Below are 20,025 nucleotides of genomic sequence, written 5' to 3' on the forward strand. Positions count from 1 at the left end.
GTTTAATTTAGCAAAAAAAAAATTAAATTATAATTTTTTAACTACAATTAATTATTGAAAAATTTATTTAAATTTTTATTTATTCATTAGTATTATCATCAAGATATTATTTAATAATTATTTTCTATTTATAATTATAAATAAATAATTTTGACTAACGTAGTATGTTACATGTGCATGTGTGTAAAAAAAAGTGTTCATATGTGTGTGTCTCTCCTTGCAAAGACAAAAATGGATTCGCATCTTGGTCGGGCGTAATCACAAGTGACGTTTAATATTTTTATTTATTAAAATATAATATTCATTAAAAAATTTGTCATTGTTATATTATTATAAAAAATTAATTTGTAAATTATTTAACTAATTAACAAGGTAATTGTCATGTTTATTTTGATGATATTTGTTTAATTAAAACCGGTTTAATGAAAGTTTTAATATTCATTAAAATTTTGTTGTTCTTATTTTATATTTACGTGACACATTATTAATCCGTTATAATTTATTAATACGAAATATTATTTTAAAAATTTACATATCAAAAATATAATAATAAATAAGCTTATTATAAATTAAGGAAAATAATTTTAACATAAGTTTCTTGTGTTGGTAAAAAATCAATAAGTTAATATGTATTATTTTTTTTTTTTGATTCTAGCAAGCTGTAATAATAATAAATAAATAAATAACAACAATGTCAGATAGAAAAGCAGAGTTGGAAAGAAAAAAGGCTAAACTTCAAGCCATTAGAGAAGATAAAGAAAGACGTAGAAAAGAAAAAGAGCAAAAAGATGTAAGTTATTATTGATAAAAAAAAAATAAAAATAAAATAATCAATATTATTGACAATTATTTTGTGTTGTTTTTTTGATTGAAAGGTTCGATTAGCAACTGCTCATGTTGCTGGTCCAGGCAGAGATCAACAAAAAGAGGTGGATGACATGTTGTCATCATTGGGTGTTGCTCCAGTCTCTGGTAATTATTGAAAAAAAATATCTATTAATCATTTATCAATAAATTATCCAGTTTATTATTGTGCTAATTATCTATTTAATTATTTTTTTAATAGATGTATTATCTAGTCTTTCAAGTATGAATTCTTTGACATCAGATCAATCAAATAATCCAACACCTGATGCTAGTATGCAACCAACAAGTATAAATTCAGTTCAAAGGTAAAAAAATTATAATTTAAATTTTAATAATTTTGAAAATTTAATATTTATTAATTTTTCTTATTTAGTTTGAAGAAAAAAATACCTCGTGAATTAACTGTTGTCTCAGTTGCACATACAAATATTCCACCAAAGGAACCAGTTGTCTATAGCAAACAGACACAAACTGCACAAGCAGCTCAAACATCTCATGACGGTAAGTCATTAATAAATTTATTATAAAAATTTTCAATTAAATTATTCATTGAACAAATAAAACTATTAAATTGTTCAATGAAAAATTTTAAATTTAATCAATAATTCTCCACCAGATATTATAATGATTAAGATAATTTTTAAATAATTTTTTTTTTTAAATTACTCATTTACATTTACAATAAATCTAACTTTTTTTAGTTTTATAAATTTAGTAATTAATAATATATACGTTTGGCGAGGAAACCTACATATTCTCATATAAAAAAAAAAATTTACGTTTATAATATCAATAACGCGTTAATCATTTTTAATATTCATTTATTTTTTTTCATTTTTTTTTAAATAATAATTTAACACGAAAAATACGATTAATCATTTAATTTTTCATTAATTTTTTAAATTACAAACAAATATTTATTTCATTACCATTTGTTTTATCAGTCTTTATTCTAAAAAAAATATTAATTTCATTATAAAAAAAAAACTTGAATCATAAACTAACACAAACATTGCATGATTAATAATAATAATTATTTTAAAATGATGAAGCTGGTGGAAGACCTGTTAACAAATATAAAAGAAAAAAAAAAAATTATTTTTACAATCATATGGTGTTTGGGAAACCTTTTATTAAATCCATAAAATCAGTTTGTTAATAATTTTGCAAAATTAATTAATCAATAAATCTGTAAACTGATTTTATGGCAATAACATATAACAAGTTTGTATTTTGTCGAAAACAATGGCAAAAAAAAATTAAATTTAAAAAAAAAAAAAATATAAATTGACTCCTGGTGTGGTGTTGGACCATACCAAAGGACTGTCAACTTCCTCTTCCGCAAACACCATCTACTCCTTCTGTACTTCAACAACGTCACCATCTCACTCTTGCTCCGCAGGCTACTTTGAGACTGACTGGTGGCGTCCCAGGAAAGGTGGGTCTGCACCAAACTACCTATGTATGTTTTGTCTTTATTTTTTTTTTTAACCCTTTAACTAACTGTACTTAGAGTTAGATAATTATTTATTGTTTATTAAGAGGTCAATAACATATGTAAAAAATCACCTTAAATAATTTTATTAATCACTTGGATGTTGTTTTTTGTTGTTGTTGTTGTTTTGAACAAATTAAATTTAGACCTCTTAATATACAATTTAATTAAAAAGCTTGCTAAAAGGGTGTATGCTTTTTTGGCTATATAAAAACAAAAAAAAAAAATATTTTTTTCATATTTATTTATTAATAATAACTAACTAACAATTAGGGTTTCTTTTGGTATAAGGTGTTGCTATTTTGTTATCCAATTTATGATAAACAAATGATGATGAAATTTTTATGAGACTGGGGGTGGGCATAAGTGTGACAAGTTTTATTAAATATTATTATGATAATAATAATAATTATTGAGGTAATAGTTAAAAATATATAATTATTATTATTTTAATCATTTATTTGTTAGAATCATTTTTTTTTTTTGTCTATAATTTAGAATAAAATGTAATTTCGAATTTTTTTTTATTTATCATTTTGTAGGTAGAAAATAATGAATATGTATGTTTCCTCTTCGATTAGCTGAATATTGTTGAATTATTTACCTAACTACATTCAGTGTTTTACTGTTGAATTTTAATTTTTTTTTTTTTTAATGATATTATTTATTGTTTTGATAAAAAAAAAATTATTGATGGTTTAATTTATATCCTGAGTGTAGAGAGGTAGGAAAATTATAATTTTAAAATTCAAATTAATTATACTTAGATTAGATTAGAGACAAAAAAAAAAAAAAAACTATTTTTTTTAATTACTAAGATTATTATTTTGTTTTTTTTTTTTTTTCTTTTTTGTTTACTTCAGCCCATGCCTTCGACTACTACGGTAAGTTATGATTTCTGTTGGTTTGTATTGAGTCTCAAATGACAGGCTCATTTAGGAATTTAAATAATTTCAACAAATTTTTTAATGAATAATATTTAATTAGATAAAAAAAAAAAAATATGAATTTTAAAAATAGGATCAGGTTTTTATTGCGATATATAAATAATTTTATTTACTCTCCACCCGAAAAATATGGAAAAAAAAATAAACAATTGTTTATATAATTTATAAACAATTGAAAATTAAATTTTAAAATTTAACCTTGTCTATTTTTAGTCTGTTCTAATAATTTCTTTGTCTATCTATTATTCCCAGAAAATATGGTTTTAATGGTGCACGTTTATTTGTTTATTTATTGGATAAATAATATACAGGAAAAAAAAAAAATTATTAAATACGCATGATCTATAAAATTGTACAAAAAAAAAAAAAATATTTAATTGGAAAATCTTGTCACAACTTAACGCACCTTCCAGAGTTCTCAATAATATATTTAAAAATTTTGACATCCTGATGTTGAAGAGAGAAAAAAAAAAGCGCGTTCTTCTCTGATTTTAATAACAATTTTTTTTTTTTTTTTTTTTTAAACTAATATTCTAGTTTTATTTAAAACCCAAGTCTCTAAATTTCATTGATAAATTTTTTTAACAATTAGTAGTTAATTACAACATAAAAAAAAATTTAATTAACGTATCTATTTTTGGATTGGTGATAAAAATTAAATACTAATTTGTCTTTAAAAAAATCATAAATAAAAAAAAAAATCTAATGCTTCTAAATTTTTTATTGTTAGGAATATGCATGCAAAAAAATTTTTTTTTTTTAAATCTAATATATAAAAATGCTTATCTTGAATATTTAATTATTTTTTATTTAAAAAAATAATTAATTATACAAGTATTATATAGCTATATTTAATTAAGGATACAAAATTGATTGACATTTTCTTTTCCCCCCTTCAAGACGAGTACAATCTAAATCCTGGTTTAGAATGGGAGGACGAATTCACAGGTAGGTGATCAACTCTTTGAAGGTGAATCACAAATTTAATGTTACCCAAATTATTATTATTTTATTTTTTTTATTTATTTATATCTATTTAGTATCAAAATTATTATTATACATTTTTTGAAGCTTTAATGTTTTTTTTTACATCACTATTTGTTTTTATTTTTTACTATGAATGAGCTGAGCAATTATTACTATTAAGAATTCAAAGAGTAATCTTTAAATTTTAAAAAAATTATTTATTTTTTTTATAAATAATATAATACATAAATAAAAAGAAAATAATTGCTATTTTTTGGGAACATTTTATTGGCAAAATTATTTGTTTTTTAAATCTATTTTTATCGGCTCATTCGACTTACCTGTGAATTTATCAGGAATATTTTAGGACTTTGCATGGTACTCATTTTAATTTTATGTTATTATTATTTAGTTTATTGTTTTTAAAATTATTATTTAGTTAATTTATTGTTCGGCATGAGACTCAGGAAGTTGCGAATTATTATTTTTATTTTATATAATTAGTTGTATTGTTTTAATTTATTATTATTTTTTTTGATAATGATGGAGGGTGGAGAGAAAAAAAAAACAAAATTATTATTTAATTTTTTATTTATGCATGTTTATTAATTTCAATGCAAAATTATATTTTATTTAAAAAAAAAAAAAAATGATTTATAAATTTATTAAATTCATTTATTGTTTATTGCTGCTTAATGTTTTTTATATTTTTTTCATTGCACAAAATATAATTTGATAGATAAAAAAAAAAAATTAGATAGTTGATGTTTAGAAGAAAAAATAAATTAGAAATTTAATATGAAAAAAGAAAAAAAAAATAGTAGGTAGTTGCAATAGGCATTAGAGATTTTTGGACTAGCTTATTCACCACAGTTTTAACATATGATGATGGCCAAGCCGAGGATGAAGAAAACAGTCTTCCTCATATTGATGGATTTCAAAGTAAATTACCACCTGGAATTCTTCCTCATGGTTTACCACAAGTCAAAGAAGTCCAGCCAGCAGTAACACAAGTTGAACAACAAAAAGAATTGGAAAAACCAAAAGAAGGTATAAAAAATTAAATTTATCATTAAATTATATAATTAATAAATGTTAAATGTTTTTTTAGTTCGTGAATTGAGTGAAGAAGAAAAACAAATGATTGTATTATCAGAAGATTTTCAACGTTTCTTAGACAGATCAAGTCGTCTTGTTGAACGTGCATTAGCTGAATCAGTTGATATATATGCTGATTATACTGGTACACTTGATGGTGAAGAAGGTTTAGATGAAAAAACTCATCAACGTTTATGGCTTAATCGTTCATTTTATGATGAACGTTGGACAAGAAATCGTTGTGTAACATCAATGGATTGGAATCCACAATTTCCTGAATTATTAGCAGCATCATATCATCATAATGATGATGCACCAAATGATCCAGATGGTATATGTTTAATTTGGAATACAAAATATAAAAAAACAACACCAGAATTTGTATTTCATTGTCAATCAGCTGTTATGTCAACGACATTTGCTAGATTTCATCCAAATTTAATACTTGGTGGTACTTATGCTGGACAAATTGTATTATGGGATAATAGAGTACAAAAAAGAACACCAATACAACGTACACCATTATCAGCAAGTGCACATACTGTAAGTTTTTTTTTTTTTTATTTTTTAAATAATAATATATATAATAAATATATATGGATACATGTTTGTTTTTTTTTTCAGCATCCAGTTTATTGTTTAAATGTTGTTGGTACACAAAATGCTCATAATTTAATAAGTATATCAACTGATGGTAAAATGTGTTCATGGAGTTTAGATATGTTATCACAACCACAAGAAACACTTGATTTACAAGCTAAACAATCAAAACCAATTGCTGTAACAAGTTTAGCATTTCCATATGGTGATGTTAATAATTTTGTTGTTGGTAGTGAAGATGGTACTGTTTATTCAGCATGTCGTCATGGTATACGTGCTGGTGTTACTGAAACATATGAAGGACATCAAGGACCAGTAACATCTGTTAGTGCACATGCTGTACAAGGTGGAATTGATTTTTCACATTTATTTTTAACATCATCAATTGATTGGACAATTAAATTATGGAGTTTAAAAGAAAATAAACCATTACATTCATTTGAACATAATGGTGATTATGTTTATGATGTTGCATGGTCACCAACACATCCATCATTATTTGCTGCTGTTGATGATTCTGGACATCTTGATCTTTGGAATTTAAATCAAGATACTGAAGTACCAACAGCTTCAGTTGTTGTTGATGGTTGTCCAGCATTAAATAGAGTATCATGGACACCAAGTGGTTTACATGTTACTGTTGGTGATGATACTGGTAAAATATGGGTTTATGATGTTGCTGAAAATCTTGCACATCCACGTGGTGATGAATGGAATAAATTTTTATATACACAACAAGATTTAAAAAATAATAAAGCTGATGAAGAATTGGATAAACTTAATTTAAGCTCTGGACCATCAAGTCTTACATCAATGTCATCAATGTCATCAGTACCAATTAGATAAATTATTATTATTTATTATAATAATTTTTTAAAATTTTTAATCATTGAGAATAGATGTTATTTTGTGACTTTTTCGAAAATCATATTTATCGATTTTCTCTCTCTTTCTCGTAATTAATGCTTGTTATAATAATTAATAATAAATTTAAAAACAAAAAATTTATCTCAAGCTTAAAAAATAAAAAGAAAAATTCAAATATTAAATTTAACATTTTTGTGAATTTTTCATTAGTAATGATATTTTTTTTTGTAAATAACTGAGATTTTGTGTTGAATTTTTTTTATTTTTAACTTGCACTGTGTATGGAAAGAAACAAAAAAATCTGTAAATCAATAATAATAGATGTAAACAATTTGTGTCTTTTTATATTGTAATTTATTTTAAAAAATATATTTCGAAATTCGAAAAATAATTTCGAAATATATAAACACACTGTAAAATCATTATAATTATTTCGTTTGTTTTTTTTTTTTTAGATTTTTATATTTAAAAACTTCATAGACGAAATAAATAAAAAATAATTGCAGTGCCAGATAAATTGTAAAAAAAAAAAAAAATGTACTAATAATTATTTCTATTATTTGTAATTTCGTCCAACGAATTTCTAGATACTCTAAAGAAAAAAAAGAAGAAGAAGAAGAAGAAGCCCCCATATGAATCTAATTTTTTTTTTATCAACATGACATCATCATTCGATTGAACACAATGACGTAAAGCCTTTATTACAACTGATTTAATTAGCAACATACGACTCATCAACTAAATAAAATATAAAAAAAATATTTATCTGTAAAACAAAATTAAAATACAAAGATCCACATTATATACAGAAATATTAATCATGATTTCTTTGAATGAATTGATTTCAAATTTTTATGACATTTTCATGATGTCACGTGAGTATGACAAGTGCTGTATTTTAAATTTATTATTTATTGTTTTTTAAATTTATTTTTTTACCAAGAAGATGAAGATGAAGAAGAAAAAAAAATACACATCAATGCATGAATAAAATATGAAAATACGCCATCTATTGTTAATTCATAAATGAAAAAAGGAAAAACTATTAACTCCGTAAGTGTATGTCTGTGTGTATGATTTTTTAAAATAGTAATTCTTATTTTTTTTCTTTTTTTATCTACTAGATGACCCCCTCCATCATCATCATCATCTTGCTTGCTGTGTGTCTCTCTTATTTAATACACAAGTAAATTCAAATTATTAGCTTATTTTATAAAGAATGAGCAACAGGGCATATAATAATGCCTCGCCTTAGCTGCTGTGAATCTCCAATTCTTCATCAACAATATGTAAAAGCAAGCATAAAATTCAAGAGAGTGGGAGGAGAGAGAGGAAAATGCTGCTGCTTTAAACTTCCAGTCAAGAGAAATACAGAGAGTGAGAGAAAAAATTATGATAAAGATAGAATTAAAGCAGCTATCATTGGCTCTTTTTATAATTTAATATTTTTTTTTTTTTTTTTTTATAAATGTGTATACTGTACTAATACTTGATTACAAAATTATATATATAGAAGTATAGGTGTATTAGTCAAGTTGTACATAGAATAGCCGACTCCCCTGCGATTTCAGTGGCTGTTCGGTGCCTCGGTGCCTGCGTGGTGTTTCGGAACCGCTCCAAGTTGTTCCTCTTTTTTTGTGTTATTATTTATTTTTTTTTTTTTATAATTGTTTATTTATTAATTTATCATTATTATTATTTCATATATTTATACACATGTCCGTCCAGTTTTGTTTGTTTTTTATTTGTTATCTATTGTCATATTATTTATTGGAGTAAATAACAAAAAAAAAAAATAATAAATAAAACAATTGTTTCGCGTGTGCGTGTGTAATAATTGCTAACGTATAAAAAATATACTTTTGCATGCTTTTGCATAAAAAAATAATAAAAGAGAAAGAATTTAAAAGGTAAAAAAAAAAAAGTGTCAGGTGTAAAAATTTGAAAATAATAAATATATATTGACAAGATAATATAAAATATATATTTGTAATCTTGTCACTGTTGTAATTTTCAATTGAATTGAGTGAAAAAAAAAAAAAAAAAAGTAATAGTTATATATGATAAATAAATAAATAAATAAATAGCAAGAGAAATAAGAGAGAGAAAGAGAAAAAAAAATAGAGAGAGAGAGACTGGATTGCGTTTGGTGCTCGATGTAAAGTATGTACCCTGAGAAGTGGTCTCGAAAGTGGTTGACACGTATAATATAATTCAACAAGGGGGGATAAAACCTCGACGACGACGACGACGAAGAATACAACAACGACGACGACGACGACGACGACGGAGAAGTAGTCAGGCACCCGATTCGAGTGGTATATTATAACGATACATACACGCAAAGAGTAGGTGTGCTGCAAGACCCGGAAACTCGTTGTTGGTTGAGCCAACTTGTGCTTGCTTGAGTTACTTGTGTGTGATAATTTTTTTTTTTTAAATATATACACTATATAACATAATATGCAACAAGAAATTATTTAAATAATAATAATAATAAAACAAAAAAATTAACAATAATAAATAAAAAAAAACACACGTCGTACATAGTTGTGTTGCTAAACTCTCTGGAGAATATAAGAAAGGAATATAAAACAAGATTGTTGACTTTAGTTTTTCTCTCTACTGTCAATTTTTTTATATTATTATTATTATTTCTATCAAGTTTATTTATTGACTTTTGTTTATGACGTTTCATCACCGGATGCTTGAAGTAGAAAAAAAAAAAAAAAATTAAAAAACAACATTTCTTGATTTTTTTTATTTTTTATTTCAAATCAGGTTTTTTTTTTTTTTTTTCTATACACTTGTGTTTTTCTTGGAACTGAGAAATAGAAAACTAATGGGATTCAGGGAGAATAGTTGGATATAGTTTTCATCATTCTACTTTGGAGCAACAAGCAGGTAGCATATATTTTATGGAAAATAAAAAAAAAAATCAGGGATAAAAAAAAGTGTGTTTATTATTGTTATTTTAAAAATTGAGCAATAATAATATTAATAAAAAATAGCTAACAATAAATAAAAAAGAGTGAATAAACTTAGCTTTTATATAAAAATTAAAAATACTTGTCGTCATGTTTATTGAGTGATACGGTGGTTAAAGTGAAGCAAAACTTGGTGGATAATACCACACGGTAAGGCCTCTTTTATTCTCTCATGAAATAAATAAAAAATAAATAATAATAAAAAGAATAAACAGTATACTTACAAGGGTATATTAAAGTGAGAAAGTCTGATAAATGTTTTAGTAGAGAAAAGAAGAAGAATAAAAAAAAAAAGTCGAAATAAAAAAAGAACAAGAAGAAGAAGAAGACGAAGAAAAAAACGAAAGAGTCAGCAAGTCTTGAAAAAAATTAAAAGAGAGAAAAAGATAAAGACAACAGCAAACTGTAGAGTTTTGCCCTCGTGAGGTACATATATATGTATTAACAAACACAAACGCATATTCGTACTTTTATGTTGAGTTGAACCGAGAGGTACGAACCAGCCAACCAACCAACAAACCAGCCAACCAACACGATCGTTAAATTACATACGCCAAGATAAACGAATAAGAAGAATAGTAATAAGTGCCTTTTAAACTTGAATATACATAGTGCCTTTAAAAAAAATATAATCTAAACAACAAAAAAAAATAAAAAATAATATTTATCAATTGATTGAGATTGATTGTTAATTTTAAAAATTAAATATATGAAAAAAAATTAATTATTAAAAATGTCTCTCAATCAGGATATTGATTCAAAAAATAATTTAGTTATGAGAGTTGATGAAGATTCAGAATCAGATTTACAGGCATTATTTGATAGTGTACTAAAACCAGATTCAAAAAGACCATTACAAGTACCATTACGTATGCGTAATTTACCAAATTCATTTTTTTGTCCACCAACAACTGGTAGTAAAAGTCCATCAATATCACATTCACGTGAAAATTCAGCAGATTCAGCATTTGGTACAATAAGTAGTGGTTTAAATTCTGGTACTGGTGGTAATACAACACCAAATAGTGTTACTGGTAGTGTTACTGGTACAAATAGTACAAATAATAATACAAATAGTGTTAATAGTGTTAATAATAATACAAATAATAATAATTCAAATAACAATAATAATAATAGTAGTAATAATAATAATAGTAATAGTGGTAGTAATAATAATATAACAAATGGTGCTGGTGTAATACCAGCTGGTTTAATTGTTGCACATCCACGTGCTCATAGTAGTCCAGCATCATTACAACAAACATATGCAACAGCACAACAACAAGCAAATCAACATGCACCACAACCACATGCTAGACATCATCATCATCAAAAACAACGTAGTTATGATGTTATTAGTACTGTTGATGATCTTGGACCATTACCACATGGATGGGAACAAGCAAGAACACCAGAAGGACAAATTTATTTTCTCAAGTAAGTGGTTTTTTTTTTTAATTTTCATATTATTATATTGATAAAGATGATAACGATGATGATGCAGGGTATCAGGTGTGACATACAAGTATCTTTCAAAGACACCATCTTATATACACTTAACTTTAAAAGAGTTAACACAAACTGTAGTCAAGTTTGTTGGCTCTTTTTCTCTTTTATTTCACCTGACTAACTACTATATACCTATATATACACATTCAAACAATATTAATCCTCTTTTTCTTCTTCATCTTCATCTTCATCTTCACACACATATATATAAAATTTAAGAAAAAAAAAAAAACCAATGTAGAAGCTGAGAAGCTTTTTCTTCTTCTTCTTTGCTTCTTGAGATTTTTATTTTATAGTTTTTTTTTTTTTTGCTATTTTATTGTGCTTCTTTCAACTACTTCTTCTTGTTCTTTTCTCTTTTTTTTTTATTTCTTGTCTTGTGGAGGAATATACATTTGAAACCTTCTTCAGGCAAACATATTCTATAGTTTGTGTATATTGAATTCACCTGTAAATGGCGCCCCACGCTAACACACTGTGTTCCCACGTGTCACCTGTCGTGGGAAAGCACTGTATGTGTTGTTCTTCTTCTTCTTCGTGTTCTTCCACAATGTTGGGAGGATGTCAGGATGAAAAGAGAATTTGCTTTTATTGTGTATTAGGTGATGACGAATAATAATAATATATTTAAAAAAGGGTGGGTAAAATTTAACATGCTCCGATGATTTTATTATATCCATATTATGTGGTCCCCCCTCATTTTTTTTTAAATAAAAAAAAATATATAAAAACCCTTGTAATATATGTTGTATATGGATATTTAAAATTTACCTTTGTGTGTGTATATATATACACCCACCTGTTGCACATCATAATCGTCCTTGTATGTAATTTTTTTTTTTAAATATACATTTAAGAAGCAAGACCCCCCCGCGATGCCCATCATGAGCACAGTGATTCAACGGGAAACACGACACCCACGGGAACTTCCGGTGTTTGTTAATTTAACTTCAATACCTTTTTATTTATTTGTTATATTCTATTTTTATACACTCAATGTGATTATAAATATTAATTTTAGACGTTATTGTAGCTTCGGTGGATTTATTTTTGGAGCATTTTGATTCATTTTTTTTTATTGGAGCAATTGAGGGGTTTTTTTTTTGGAGTTTGATAGGTTTATTGGAAATTTATATAGGTAGTTAGTGGCTAGAAAAAAAATATATATATATTTAAACAGGTTAACTGGCCCTTTTTAAAGTTATTATTTATTTTTTTTTTTTTTTTAAAGTCTTTGCACAAAGTATAGAACACGTCAGAACCTTCAAGTCTTTTTTTTTTTTATTATTTCATATGTTGGCTGGTTAGTTTTTTTTTTTTTTTTTTCATCTCGTTTTTTGACGTTCTCTTTCGTATTTGTTTGTCTCTGTTTTTCACCTGTGAATCAAGGTTCTTCTTGTGTATTATATACCTGGAACGATTTTACAAAGCGTGAGAGAGCGAGGGCGGTCGAAATTTATTTATTTATTTTTTTTTGTTCTTCCCTGTGAGATCTTATAGACTTGAATATATATATGTATTTTTTTTTTCTTGGTTTTTATTTGCTGCGTCGTTCCCTTTTGTTGTTTAAATGCATATCCGACTCAAAAAGTCTATATCCCATGAATTCTACTATAGTTTATCCCACGATTTTTTTCGGTTTTTTTTTTTACTTTTTTATCTACATGATTATTATAACTCTAAATTCTACGAAAAATAGAACTAAAAAATAATAACACAATAATTCTTTTTAATCTTTTATACAATAGACAAAATGACATAAAAAAATATATATATTTAAAAAAAAAAAAAACGTACTTATCAGTATTTATTTCGAGTTTGTTTTTTTTTTTTTTTTTTATTGTCACGGTCGAGTTGTGATGTTTGATAAGGCTGATCGTTCAAGCGCACTTGTTTTACCTTTTTTTTTTTTATATAATATTATTTTTTAAATTACCTTTTCGACTTTGACATGATAAATTTAAACATTTAATCTTTAAATTAATTTATCTTTTTTAACCATATTTTTTTTTAGATATATAATTATTTTCTAAAATAAAATTATATAATTTTTTTTTCATTTTTTTAATGATCAATATATACAACTGTTTATTCAACAAATAAAATATTATTATTAGTAAATTGCTTGAACAAATGTACTTTTATAATAATGATGATAAAAAATAATAATAAATTTTTTTTTTCAAGTATTATTTAAATACACACCTGTTGATATGATAAAATTGTTTTTTTTTTTTTTCAACTATTTTTGTATTTTTAATATTTCAACAATAACATTATTGTTGATTATGTATATCTAATTTTATTATTGTCAGAAATATTAAATACTTTAATTCCTAATTAAATTTCATTAATTATTTATAATTTTATTAATTTATTTTTTAATAATTAAATGAATAGAAATGTAATTTTTTAAAAGGCAAATTTCGTGATTTTTTTCATCAACATTTGCTTGACTTTTTAACAATAATAATATATAATAAATTTTTTTAATTCTTAATATTTTGAATACTTAATAAATTCATAATTAAATTGAATTATTTATTTATATTTTTATTAATTTATTCATCAACAATTAAAATAATTACAAAATAATTATTTCATCATTTAAAATTGCAGCTTTATTTATTTTTTTAACAATAATATTCTTAGTTAATAATAAATATTTGATTTTATTATTATGTCTCAAATATCAAGTATCATCTATTGCATAATTAAATTCAATTAATTATAATTTTCATAATTTATTAATAAACAATTAGACACTTTTAAAAATATAATATTGCCATCGATGAAAATATATGAAATTATATTATTATTTTAGTTATAATTTAAATTTATTTGATGAAATAATTAAATGATTTTTTGGTGTGTCTGTCTGGCTCGTGTGTATTAAACAGTTATACTACTTGCCGGAAGTTTAATATGCGGAAGGAAGTTGCGTGTCTATTGAGCTCATCGAGCCGCGATGCAGTCTCATTGAATTCGCCAGAGAAACCCAAGTGAAATAAAATATATTTAAAAAAGAAAAAAAAAAATTAAAAAAAATATTATTTCATAAACATTGTAAATTATTTTGATCAACTACCAACATCCGTTATTTATATTTCATTAAAAATAAAATTACCCATCTGTAATATTTTTTTTTTTTCTTTTTTTTTTTTTTGCACGCAGATAAATTTACTGAGTAGCTGATGGAGATGAATATAAAAAATAAAAAATTCTCCTTTTTTTTATTTTATTTATTTCAACAGTTACAACGATGTAGACTTTGAAATGAACATCGTTGTTGGTTGGGGCTGGATAAAGAAAAAATAAAAAAAAATAAAACTGGAAATATTTTTAAAATAACAAAACTAGAATCAACTTTACGTATGCAAAACATAAACGTATATATGAATATTGAATATTCATGAATTTACTTGTTTTAAGTCGTCATGAAACTTGTAAAAATTCAATTGCCTTTGGGCATTATTAAGAGAATAAACTTAACGATTAACTATTCCGCATTGAACAAATACTCGAGTCATTATACATTATTTTTTATGATTATTTTATTCTTAAATTACCTGAATCTAGTTACATATTTATATACTTTTTAAATATTATTATTATTTTATAAAAAACATTATTAAATCATTTTCAAAAATCGTCATCTTGTTTTCATGTCATTTTGATGAATCAAATCCACAAGGAAGTATTATTAATTAATATATACATTTTATTTATTTTTTTTTTAAATTCATTCTTTCTATAAAAATAGAAAAATAAATTAAATAATATTATATATATGAAGGTTAATAAATAATATAAATAAAATAAATAAAATAAATAAAATTATTGGCATTTAATTGACCTCGTTGATCAATTTTATCCTGTTTCTATAGAAAAAAAAAAAAACTGATAAAAAAATTTATAAAGAAAGTTATATATCAAGTTGTATTAATTTTTTTAATATATTTCTAATTAATTAATTTACTATTTAATAAAAAAACGTAATAGCTTTTGATACTTGACTGATGAAAAAAAAAATACAAATTAATTTTATATTAATTTTTAAATATATATCACGAGTACCGGAAGTTTTTTTTTTTTTAGGGATATGCCAATTGTACATTTACAGTAAAAATTAATAAATTTATATTTATTTATGTGTGTGTGTGTGTGTGTTGTCTCGAGGCCGATATGTTTTATTGCCCGATGTAAAGTTATCCCAAGTCGTCGGCGGTTTGCCTCCGTGTGTCTATTTACGAGTTGTCCGGCGCCGAGATGTCCGGAGTAAAAATACACATCGCTTCTAAAACTCTGGGCGTTTTTTTTATACAGTCTATATATTGTATATATATGTGTAAAGTTTCTCAAGAGTGAGAAAAGCTTAGTAAAGAATTAAAAAACAAAAAGTATAAATAAAAAAAAAAATTTATAGAAAAGATCCGACCATGTCTGATATGTGTGTGACTTGACTACTGTAGTAATAATGACAACGACAATGACGACAATACATAGCCAAATGATCTTTTGAAACTTGCGACTTATTTTTTTTTTTTTTTCATTATATTTACTTGGCTACTAGCAAATCTGACGTTATTTGGATGACTGCCAGACGACAGTACGACGACGAGTCAACGCGTACTCCCGGACAACGCGAGGAGCATAGGGAGGATAGGGAGGCTCGTCGACAAACAACATTCAAATTTTATCTTTATATTTTTTTTTATTTCTTGATAAATATCTTTATCTTTTTTACATCTTTAATTTAAAGCCTTAATTATCGCAGTCTGTCTTTTCTTATATATTTTCTTGAATTTTTTTGCTATTTTATTTTTGAAGAAAATAATTTTTTCTTTTGGGTTTTTTACATGTCTGCTTGTACTTTGCAATTCATAGACAAGCTATTTTTGTAACAACCTTCTTTATAATTCTGGTTTTTTAATATACATCGAGGTTGTTACATTTTGTACTTTTCAAAATTATTTTTTATATTTTTATTTAGCAATATACAAGATTTTTTTGTAAATCGTAATAGTTTTTTTTTTTCAAATATATCATGACATCATCATTAACGTCATGAAATTTTGTTAGTTTGGATAATTTATTTTTAAAATAATCATATAATATTTTGAAAAAAAAAAAATATCATATAGTTTATTTTAATTTGCAAAGTTGTCGTCAGAAATTATTTTTATTTTTTCTAATAATATATTTGATGGTGAGCGCGCCCACCTGTTTTTTTTTTTTACCAATGATTTAGCATCTAGATCATTGTCACCAAGTGTCCAACGAATTAAAAAAAAATATAGTTCAACACTTGATTGTTTATAAATAAATAAAAAACACACACATACATAAACATAGTTAATCTAAAAAAATAACGAATAAAAATTAGTTTAAAAAATAATAAATAATAAAATATAGCAGATGGATAAAAGTCATGATGATGATGATGATGATGATGATGATGAAAGTGGGCGTGAAAACGTGGTTTGAATGAAAACTATTTTCAGACATTGCTAGACTATATTCGGTAAAATGCGCAGCCAATCTATTTTGTTTCTGCTAAAAAAGAAAATAAATTAAAAAAAAAAAAAAAAAAAAATTCTCATTATTTTTTTAATGATTAAATTTCTAATTGTTAATTTTTTTTTTATTTTTATGTTTTTCTATTAGTCATTTAACAAGAACCACAACTTGGGAGGATCCAAGAAAAACAGCAGCCGCTGTAAATGTCGCGGCTGTTGCTGCTGCTGCTGTTGAAAGTGGTAAAACATCATCAAATACAGCAAATATACTTGGTTCATTACCTGAAGGATGGGAACAAGCTCGTACACCTGAAGGTGAAACATATTTTATAAATCATCAAACACGTACAACATCATGGTTTGATCCTAGAATTCGTAAGTATATTTTTTTTATTATTATTTTTCATTTTAATATTTAAAGAAAATTTATTTTTTATTTATTTTTTTTTTATATCTTTTTATACATTAATTATAACGGAGATGATAAATAATAATATTATTATTACTCAATTAATAGAAAATAATTAGTAATATATTTAATAAAATTATTTTTATTTTTAAATTTTTTATTAGTTTTTTACTATATCATGTTGTGAGATAAAAATTTCAAGTTTAAGATATTTTTTATTTATCAAAATACAATAAATTATTAATTAATTAAGATATTAATTATATAATTTTTTTTATTTTTTTAGCTGCTCATCTTCAGAGAGCTCCAACTTCTGGAGCAATGTTACCACAAAATTGGCTTCAACCTGGTACAGCAGGTTTGCCAAATAATCGAATTCAATTATGTGAACAACAAATGAGAATTCAAACATTAAGATTAGAACGTGAAAGTCTTAAACAAAGACAAGCTGAAATAATGCGAAAGGTATTTTATATTTTTATATACAAATGACGTAAATTAATTTTTATCCTCTTGTTATTATTTTTTCATAATATATTTTAATCGTCATTGATATTGTTATAATTCAAAATTGTTTTTATATAGATTTTAAATAACTTGTTAATATTTTTTTTTTTAGTCTGAGCTAAGAGCAAATAATAATGAAGCAATTATGGATCCATTTTTATCGGGTATGAGTGAACAACATGCACGTCAAGAAAGTGCTGATTCTGGTCTTGGACTTGGTTCAGCATACTCATTACCACACACACCTGAAGATTTTCTTTCAAATATTGACGACAATATGGATGCCACAAGTGGTAATTATATGTTTATTATTTTTAATTTTTAATACAATACTTTTGGTATTTAATTACATACAAAAAAAAAATGAAAACAAAGCGCTTTTTTTTTTTTTTTATTTAAAATTCTCTATAACGTTCATTGGAAAATATAATAAAAAAATTTATTTTTTATCATGTTGATAAATCTACAATGGACTTTATTAATATATATATTTTTTTTTTTATCATTTTTTGTTAATTCATTGTGTAAATTTTCAATTGATTATAATCATCATATCATTGTGTAATCTTAACGTGAAAATATATTAGATTTTTTAACAGTCATTGACAATTTAATATCATATCAAAAATAAAAAAAAAAATATATATTAAATTGAGGTGAATCACCTGAAATTAAAAATAATAATAAAAAATTATTTCGAATAAAAAGTATGTCTCTTGATAAGAAATTTAATTTAATATTTATTTATTAATAATATGATTTTTTTTTTGTCATACAGAGGGTGGAGCACCAATGGAAACACCAGACATATCATCACTAAGTGATAACATAGATTCTACTGATGATCTCGTACCTTCTCTCCAGGTAATCTTTAAATAAAAAAATAAATAAATCAAGATAATATTTATTGATGTGTTTGATTAAAAATAAACATTATCATTCGGATAATGTATGTTAATGTCATGTATTAAAAAAAACATTTGCTAAATTAAAAACTTTTTTGTTAAATAATATTATTAATTGTTGGTATTTTTTTTGTTCTTTAGCAACTCAACGAAGAATTTCCAAATGATATCCTTCTTGAAGACGTGCAATCGCTGATAAATCCGAATTCGAAACCTGAGAATGTTTTGACATGGCTGTAGTACAAAGCCAACAAGCTCCAAGACAACTCGATTGCATTGAGTGCAACTCATTGGCGTGTTTAAAATTAAAATACAACATTCAATGCCTTACAGTAAAATACAACTATTAAAATATAAAAAAAATTTATATATGCATGAAAGAAGAAAAATAGCTTGAAATAGATTTAATAAAAAAAGAAAATATATTTTTCAAATAATTGAAAAAAAAAAAAAAAATACATAAAACACTAAAATGAACAAAAAAATATTATGTATTTTAACATTTTGAGTGTGTATATAGCTTTTTGATACATTTTTTACGGAGAAAAATTTATAAAAATAGAATTTATATAGAAAAAAAAGAAAAATATTATAATTTTTATGAATTATTTGTCGGTAAATATTATTTATAATTAAATCAACGGGATTAAAATATGAAGTAGAATTTTTTTTGCAAAGTGAGCACAGTTATTGTATTATATACGAGTCAAATGTCATTATCATATGACACGTATTTGATGGAGCTCAAGTCTGGTATCATGACGTATCAGATTTTCATAGTTGATGATTTTTATAATTTCATTAAAAGAAATTAAATTTTTTTTTTTAATTAAGTGTACAGAGAACAAGTGCAATGCCATCGTCTCTTGAGACTTAATTAATAATCATACAACTGTAAAAAATACAGTATACATTATTATACACAAAAGTATAAGAGTTTAATAATTAAAAATTATTAAAATAATAACCGTAATGCCTTAAATAATAAATGAAAAAAAAGTGCCTAAAAAATTTAATGAATTAATATAATTATAAGCATTAAATTTATGGTAACTTGATTTTATTTTGTTACAAATCATTCTTAATATTGAATTAAGCAATCACCGTCCATACAAAAAAATACTAAAATGTTTTTTACGAATTAAAGAAAAAAAAAATGACTACGTTGTTAAATTGTTGGAAATATAAATGATATTGTTTGTTTTTTTATTTTTGTATTAAAAAAACAAACGGATATATATATATTGACGATTAATTATGAAAAATTTATTGATGAAATTGAAAATGTGAGCAATAGAATTAAGAATAGTTATATATATTTTACATAGATTTATTTTTTTTATATTAAA

At 24.1% G+C, this 20,025-nt stretch overlaps 2 protein-coding genes across 11 annotated transcripts; both read left to right on the top strand.

The window, feature by feature from the left end:
- Window positions 1-204: 204 nt before the first annotated feature.
- On the top strand, window positions 205-10,056 carry LOC122854350 (cytoplasmic dynein 1 intermediate chain). 10 transcript variants are annotated; one of them, XM_044154883.1, is made up of 12 exons: window positions 205-372; window positions 656-790; window positions 876-972; window positions 1,067-1,172; window positions 1,241-1,368; window positions 2,270-2,329; window positions 4,210-4,257; window positions 5,149-5,325; window positions 5,387-5,916; window positions 5,998-7,715; window positions 7,787-7,893; window positions 7,965-10,056. In XM_044154883.1, the coding sequence occupies exons 2-10, from the start codon at window positions 692-694 to the stop codon at window positions 6,817-6,819; spliced, it is 2,067 nt and encodes a 688-aa protein (XP_044010818.1). In that variant the 5' UTR covers window positions 205-372; window positions 656-691; the 3' UTR covers window positions 6,820-7,715; window positions 7,787-7,893; window positions 7,965-10,056. The 10 variants fall into 10 exon arrangements, with proteins under 10 accessions (XP_044010818.1, XP_044010820.1, XP_044010821.1 ...); XM_044154885.1 differs by having other exon boundaries at window positions 5,173-5,325; XM_044154886.1 differs by having other exon boundaries at window positions 2,270-2,305.
- Window positions 10,057-10,560: 504 nt separating this feature from the next.
- Window positions 10,561-18,650, top strand: LOC122853688 (transcriptional coactivator yorkie). Its single transcript, XM_044154105.1, has 6 exons — window positions 10,561-10,912; window positions 11,033-11,264; window positions 17,004-17,230; window positions 17,551-17,729; window positions 17,884-18,064; window positions 18,550-18,650. Exons 1-6 carry the CDS (start codon window positions 10,561-10,563, stop codon window positions 18,648-18,650), a joined length of 1,272 nt encoding a protein of 423 aa, XP_044010040.1.
- Window positions 18,651-20,025: the final 1,375 nt, after the last annotated feature.

This window comes from Aphidius gifuensis, linkage group LG4 (assembly GCF_014905175.1).
Source record: "Aphidius gifuensis isolate YNYX2018 linkage group LG4, ASM1490517v1, whole genome shotgun sequence".
In the NCBI taxonomy this organism is placed as follows: Eukaryota; Metazoa; Arthropoda; class Insecta; order Hymenoptera; family Braconidae; genus Aphidius; species Aphidius gifuensis.

Bases quoted from the DNA above. Each gene is read 5' to 3' on its own strand.
- LOC122854350 (XM_044154883.1), top strand. From the start codon at position 692: ATGTCAGATAGAAAAGCAGAGTTGGAAAGAAAAAAGGCTAAACTTCAA. The intron at 791-875 runs GTAAGTTATTAT...TTTGATTGAAAG, and splicing joins AAGAAAAAGAGCAAAAAGAT to GTTCGATTAGCAACTGCTCA. The intron at 2,330-4,209 runs GTATGTTTTGTC...CCCCCCTTCAAG, and splicing joins GTCTGCACCAAACTACCTAT to ACGAGTACAATCTAAATCCT.
- LOC122853688 (XM_044154105.1), top strand. From the start codon at position 10,561: ATGTCTCTCAATCAGGATATTGATTCAAAAAATAATTTAGTTATGAGA. The intron at 10,913-11,032 runs GTGTTAATAATA...GTGTAATACCAG, and splicing joins TAATACAAATAGTGTTAATA to CTGGTTTAATTGTTGCACAT. The intron at 17,730-17,883 runs GTATTTTATATT...TTTTTTTTTTAG, and splicing joins AAGCTGAAATAATGCGAAAG to TCTGAGCTAAGAGCAAATAA.